Consider the following 6,630-nt stretch of genomic DNA (forward strand, 5'->3'; position numbering starts at 1 on the left):
TAGAAAATATAAATCCAACAGAAGAATTAAAACACATTGAAAAGGGAGTCTCTTCAGCAAGGACAAAGACCAATTAATATCATGTTTACATCGATTGAATTTCAAAAAGTCCTTCGCCCCTTACCTTTTCATTCATTCTATGATTCTCTTTTCTACCCTTGTATATATTTATAACTACAAAAATAAAATAAAAATCATCATAAAAGACTTTTTGTGACAATCTAATTAAGTCTCTCTTTATATATATACACATGGTGAACTTTGGTGTACAATACTATCTTGGGTAGATTTCCGTAATTAATTCCCCAAAATTAGATGACGGAATGGAATTACTTGTGAGTTGCTCGATATTTCCTAATCTAGAATAATCCTTAAAAGACGCTGATTGATTTGGCTCTGGTAGAATAGCAAAATCAGTACTGAGAAAATGAGATATCAAAGTAGTTGTAGGTCTTCCATCCAAATCAATTTGAACACATAACAATCCAATATGTATACATCTCATGATTTTCGACATTGAATTTGAGTCACCAATAAGAGTTGGATCAACAATTTCCATTGCTCTATTATCTTTCCACAACCTCCATGCCTATAAATATCAACACAATTAATTATAATCATGTTAATTAATTAGGATAAATATATTGTATATTGTTAATTAAATTAACTTGCACTTACATGGATAAGAAGGTCATCAAATTTATCTTCTTTATTATTTCTTCTTTTTCCACTTATTATCTCCAAAAGAAGCACACCAAAACTAAATACATCTGATTTCACTGAGAATTGACCATGCATTGCATACTCCGGGGACATGTAGTCGCTAACAAAGAACAATAAATCACAATAATTAACATTTTGCTATACCATAACGAACCGATTCACAAAAAGAAGGTCTCTTTTTTTAAAAATCCAACACTTACTATGTTCCAACAATTATGTTAGTGCTTCCTTCAATTTGGTCAACTCCAAATATTCTAGCCATGCCAAAATCTGAAATTTTAGGGTTCATATCTTTGTCTAACAAAATATTGCTTGCTTTGAGATCACGATGTATGATTCGAGGACGAGAATCTTCATGAAGATAAATTAATCCTCGTACTATTCCTCTAATAATCTTGTCACGTACTGACCAATCCAACGTTGCTTGTTTCTTTGTATCTTAATCATATCATGTGAGACATTGAAATTAGAGAAATATTATATATAACATGAGTACAAAAAGAAAAGTGAGACGTATAAACAAGCATACCAAATAAGAAATAGTCCAGGCTTTTGTTGGACACGAACTCGTAGATGAGTATTTTTTCTTCTCCTTCCAAGCAAAAACCTAAGAGTCTCACTAAATTTCTATGTTGAAGCTTAGCAACAAGTACAACTTCATTCTTAAATTCTTCAACTCCTTGACTTGACCTTCTTGATAGCCTCTTTACAGCTATCTCTTGTCCATTACCAAGTTCCCCCTAATGATCGTGTAAAAAATATTTACGTTGTCAGAATATATAACTTATATCTAAAAAATTATTATATGGTATAATTTGAACATGTTACCTTATAGACATCACCAAATCCACCTACACCAATTTTGTTTTCCATAGAAAAGAAGTTAGTGGCAAATTCAATTGTACTAAAGTCATAGTGCAATGATTCAGCTGTTAAAATTCCACTAAGATCAACTGCAACACATATATAATAATTAATTTAAAAAGTTAGTTAATTAAGAAATAAATGGACTTGAATTGTATTAAATAATTGGGATTTAATTAATTACCATTCATCTCCATAAGAGTTTTATTATTTCTTTTCATCCTTCTTCTCCTTTGTAGCAAATGAAAGACTCCAATAGATCGTAGAAACAAGAGAATTACAATGGCAGCCACTACACAAATAATTAGTAGTTCTATTTTTGGGATTCCATCATGCCCTGCAGTGGCGAAGTCAGAAAATTCGTTAATGATATTTAAGATTTAGTATATACATATAAAAAATATTTTTTTAGTTACTTCATATAATTTTTCGATGAAGAATGTTCAACTATAACTACGCCATTCAGGAATTAAATTCATTCTATTAATGATTTCTATTTAATTTTTGATGTGATATTCCAACCATCGTATTATTTTCAGGGGTCAAATAATAAATACGGATTCATCTGAATTTTATTTGTTGATATAAAAGAGACATATGATTGGAATATAGACGATGAATATTATTATAGTAATTAATAGAATGTTACGCATACCTTTTTTAGGTAAGTACTTTTTTTTGGGTCAGTATCAATGGGACATAAATCCATAATAGCACAATGTCGACTTATACCAAATATAAAAATTATATTTAATTTAAGATAAGAACACACTTAAAATCTTTTTGAATACTTTTCATTTCGTCATTTGTCCAATTAAAAGAAAAGATAGCATGCTTACATATTTGTGGGGGCGGGGGCGGGGGCGGGGGGAATTAAAAGTAAAAACTTATCGTAAACAAATGGTGACACAAATCTACAACAAATTAAAGTCAGTATTGTATTGGTCAAAATATTACTCTTTCTGTCTCAGTTTATATGACTCACTTTCCTTTTTAATCAATTTCCAACAAAAATGAATACATTTTCATACTAAATAATAATTTAACTTTAACATGTCTATTTCACCTTTAATGAAATGATTTATAGCCAGATAAACATCTATCATTTATTTTAGACCATAAGTTTCAAAAGTCTGTTTTTCTTTCTTAAATTCCGTGTCAAGTCAAACTAACTTATACAAAATGGGACAGAGGGAATAGTAATATGTACCTTGATTATGTGACAAAGTAGGTAGGTTTGTTTTATTGTAGAAGAGGTACACTTCATGCCTCATAAAACAACTAGGAAATTGAACTCTAGCACCTCTATATACATCACAACATTTGTTTAAAACTTTGATGGCATTTTCAAGGCAATTTAGGCAATCTTTAGAAGACATATGAGGAATGCATTGAGCTAAGGCATAAATTGTTGTGTCAACACTGAACTTAGCTTCCCTAATTGCAATTTTCTTGTCTAACGATCGATCATCACTAGCAGCCCGAGTCGTTACATCATTCATAATTTTCCCTAAAATCTGTTTGAACCTTCTTTGTTCATTATTGGTAATTGTAATAGTGTTATATATGACAAAAGGTGTAGATGGATTGTTAATTATGGATCCATAGTTTGGATCGGGGAATATTGATTGATTCGAGTAACGTAACATGCAATCATCCTGCCATAATACAACCGTTTTGCTACCGGGGCATAACGAGATTATGCCTTTAACAGCTCTTGTTACAAAATCTTGGCAATGTACACTTAACATATCACCTCGACACATGAAAAGACCGTAAATTGTTTCGAAATTATCAGTGTCATCGATGGAGAAATTGTAAAAAAGATGTTCTCTAGAGGCAGAAGAAAGATTTGAAAGTAGCAAATTGAGGTTGGAATTGTAAGAGGTGTTTGTTATATTGTTATAAGTAGTTGTGTTTGGGCAGCAATAATGCTCATCAAGAGCTAATATTGTGGAAATACTTTGGCTAATCAAGAAAAGCACAAGGTATATTGGGATATTCAAACTAGACATTATGCAAAATTGAACAATACACTAGTGTACTTCATCAAGTTGAGAGATAAGGCAAATTTATAGATGATGAGTGAAGGACCTTCCTTTGTTTTCACTCTGAATGAATGTCTTAATCGTAATCATTCAGATCTCAATAATTAAGTCTATTTGTTTTAATCTTAATCATTAAGTGTGTTTGTTTTTAAAAAATTATAATTATTTAATGGATCAGAATGATTAAGATCTATAATCAAGGCCTAATATCATTAAAATGTCTATTTTGAGAATTTATATAAAGATGACAATTCATCACTATTCCATATTATGCTTCCCCCCATCACCATTTCAACCATAACTACCCGGACACCACCTACCATCCACAACCACCACTATCAACAATCACCAAAATCAATCGCCATCACCATTAAACATTATTTGCAATCATCGTCACCAACCATTATTACATTCACTATTTACTATCGATAATTATCACCATTAGTCAATATTATATATCGTTAACTGGTATCATCATTCTCCATCACTATTAGATATCAGTATCATTCCACTACTAATTATCAATCGTCACCACCAACAACCACAATTAGTCACTACTTCCAACCACTATACAATAAAATACTACCAAGAACCACCACCATCAGTCAATGCCATCACAAACGACACACTCAACATCATATCGTTAGTCATCACCACCACCAATTAATTGACACTATGGTGTAAAAGAAGAAATTATACTATTAATATGTATAAATTAAATTCTTGATTGATCAATTAGGTCAAGTTTCAACATCAATGATTAGTTGAGCACCCTGTGAGAATCTTCCTCCTTGGTCTTGATTAGTCATAGATTGATATGATGAATGATTTGAACAGGGGGATGTTTGTCGGTACATAATATTCAAAATTTTCTTTTTTTTCTCCCAATTTCACTCGGCATGGTATACTTTAAATTTGTGTCACATACGATTCATTAAGAGAAAAGTGTTTCTTCACATGACTTTTTTCATATTCAATAATACTCAAATTTGAAATATTTAATTTAAAAATTGATTCAGAATTTTACCTTTATATCTTAAACAATTTTTATTAGATAAGAATTCTCTTCCTTTTAAATTGAAAATCTATATACATATTTTTTTTGGATTTAACTTATCCACACAGACTTAATCGAGCAGTTTACACTTTTTTATATTATTTATGCATAGTTATATGTACATTATCTATCTTTTAAATGATTTAATAATATAAAAATTCTTTTCTAACTGAATTAGAAAATTTAAAAGGCGTACCTGGAAGATCACCAAGTAAAAGAATGCAAGTCACAAAGCAAAACAATAAAAGAGTAACCTGCACCACAACATGACTATGGAATATGTCTCAATCGTTTCATCTGCTATCAGATGTGGAATCAGAATTTTAATTTTATAGATTTAAAATTTTATAATAGTAACTTTAAATGATAATAATATTTTGATTTTAAATTTAATATTAAATATATTTAATAAATTTAATTTCTTAATATGAATATATTGTATGAATCAAAGCTATTGAGTTTCATGAAATTCGTATTCACACGTTTAATTCACCCTCTTTCCATTATTGACTATATACAATTCAAACATCAATTATATGATGTTTGATCTATTTAATATTCGATCAATTTTGTCACAACTATATTCAACATACATGTGTGGATTTGAAATAACTATGTATAAATCACTACTATTAGTGTGTGGTCCGTTCTAGTGATAGTTCCTCCCATTATTGACTATACAATTCAAATTTCAACTACATACATGAATACAAGTCTTTTTCACCTTTAATTTGCTTATCAGAAGAAAAATGTAATTATGAGATTAGAAAAAAATGGAAATAAGGTATGAAATAGACACAAGAAAATGGAATCTAAATAAAGTGATTTGAAACATCAAAACTTAATTTCAAATAGTGATTCTAAATATAATAATTTCTTTTCAAAATAGTCACTTTAATTTTTTTTTAAAAAACCTTCTTTCAAAACATTATTTTAAGAGCAGGGTGAAAAATAAAGATTGAACAATCATAATGAATCAATACATGTGCTAATTATAATAAATAATAGGTACTCCATGAAATTACTCAAGCAACATGCAAGGTTGGTGATGTGTCGTGACGACTAAATATCGTCCCTCATTTAGTACATGTACTAATAATAGATAATAAGTACTTCATGAAATTACTCAAGCAACTTGCAAGGTTGGTAATGTGTCATGACTAAATATTCTTCCTCATTTATAATAATAATAATAATAAAAAAAAATATCATACTACAATTTGTTAAAGAGCTATAACCAATAAAATATTTATATCATTTTGATCACCTCTTACATTAAATAAAATGTTTGTTAATTATTCTTATCAAGATTGTATGGTGAAATTAATTAAGCCACGTCCATCAAAGTTAATTGCCAATTTTTTCACCATTCCTTTTAAAGAGAAATAATCGCATAACCAAACATCATTAATAGTATTACTTTCTATATTAGCCTAGAAACAATATCATTTGAAACTATAAAAGAAAAAAAATACCAAAAAAATAATAATAATAGAAATAAATCCAATAGTCTTTTTTTCTCTGTTATTATACCTCCTCCTCCTCCTTCCTTCTTTATTTTTCCGATCGGTGACGAAAAATATTATTGGATTTTCTTCCAATGTATCGTTAAAACTTGATCATGGAATAGTGTTAATATTCCAAATAAATGTCATCGATCTGGAAATTATAGAAGGAAGGAGAGTAATAATATTATTAATAAATGGAAATTCAGAGGTTAAAAGATTTATTGTTATTGTGGGCAAAAGTGCAAACAAATAGACTAGCCCTCGTGGGTGGCAACCACACCGCAGCCAGGTTTTGCACTCGTTAAAAAAAAATATTCGATAATTTTCTATTATTCTAGCTCACCAACCCTCTTTTTTTAATTAGTAATAATTCGACTTTCTTTTGTGTTTCAAGAGATTTTTCCAACAACCTAGTGTCTTTCTGAGTTGG

At 29.5% G+C, this 6,630-nt stretch overlaps 1 protein-coding gene across 1 annotated transcript; it reads right to left on the reverse strand.

Annotated features, from left to right (window-relative positions):
• Positions 1-274: 274 nt before the first annotated feature.
• On the reverse strand, positions 275-3,602 carry LOC125820344 (cysteine-rich receptor-like protein kinase 25). Its single transcript, XM_049499782.1, has 6 exons — positions 2,798-3,602; positions 1,552-1,676; positions 1,253-1,463; positions 924-1,161; positions 679-823; positions 275-589 (listed from the first exon to the last, which is right to left on the reverse strand). Exons 1-6 carry the CDS (start codon positions 3,600-3,602, stop codon positions 275-277), a joined length of 1,839 nt encoding a protein of 612 aa, XP_049355739.1.
• Between the last annotated feature and the right edge of the window lie 3,028 nt (positions 3,603-6,630).

The sequence above is a fragment of the Solanum verrucosum genome, unplaced genomic scaffold (assembly GCF_900185275.1).
Source record: "Solanum verrucosum unplaced genomic scaffold, falcon-dt-bn FXZP01000229.1, whole genome shotgun sequence".
Lineage (NCBI taxonomy): Eukaryota > Viridiplantae > Streptophyta > Magnoliopsida > Solanales > Solanaceae > Solanum > Solanum verrucosum.

Excerpts from the sequence above, each read along its gene's own strand:
- LOC125820344 (XM_049499782.1), bottom strand. The coding sequence starts at position 3,602 with ATGTCTAGTTTGAATATCCCAATATACCTTGTGCTTTTCTTGATTAGC. Across the intron at positions 1,677-2,797 it reads TACTTTGTCACATAATCAAG|TTGATCTTAGTGGAATTTTA; the intron begins GTACATATTACT and ends TATGTGTTGCAG. Across the intron at positions 590-678 it reads TTGATGACCTTCTTATCCAT|GCATGGAGGTTGTGGAAAGA; the intron begins GTAAGTGCAAGT and ends TGATATTTATAG.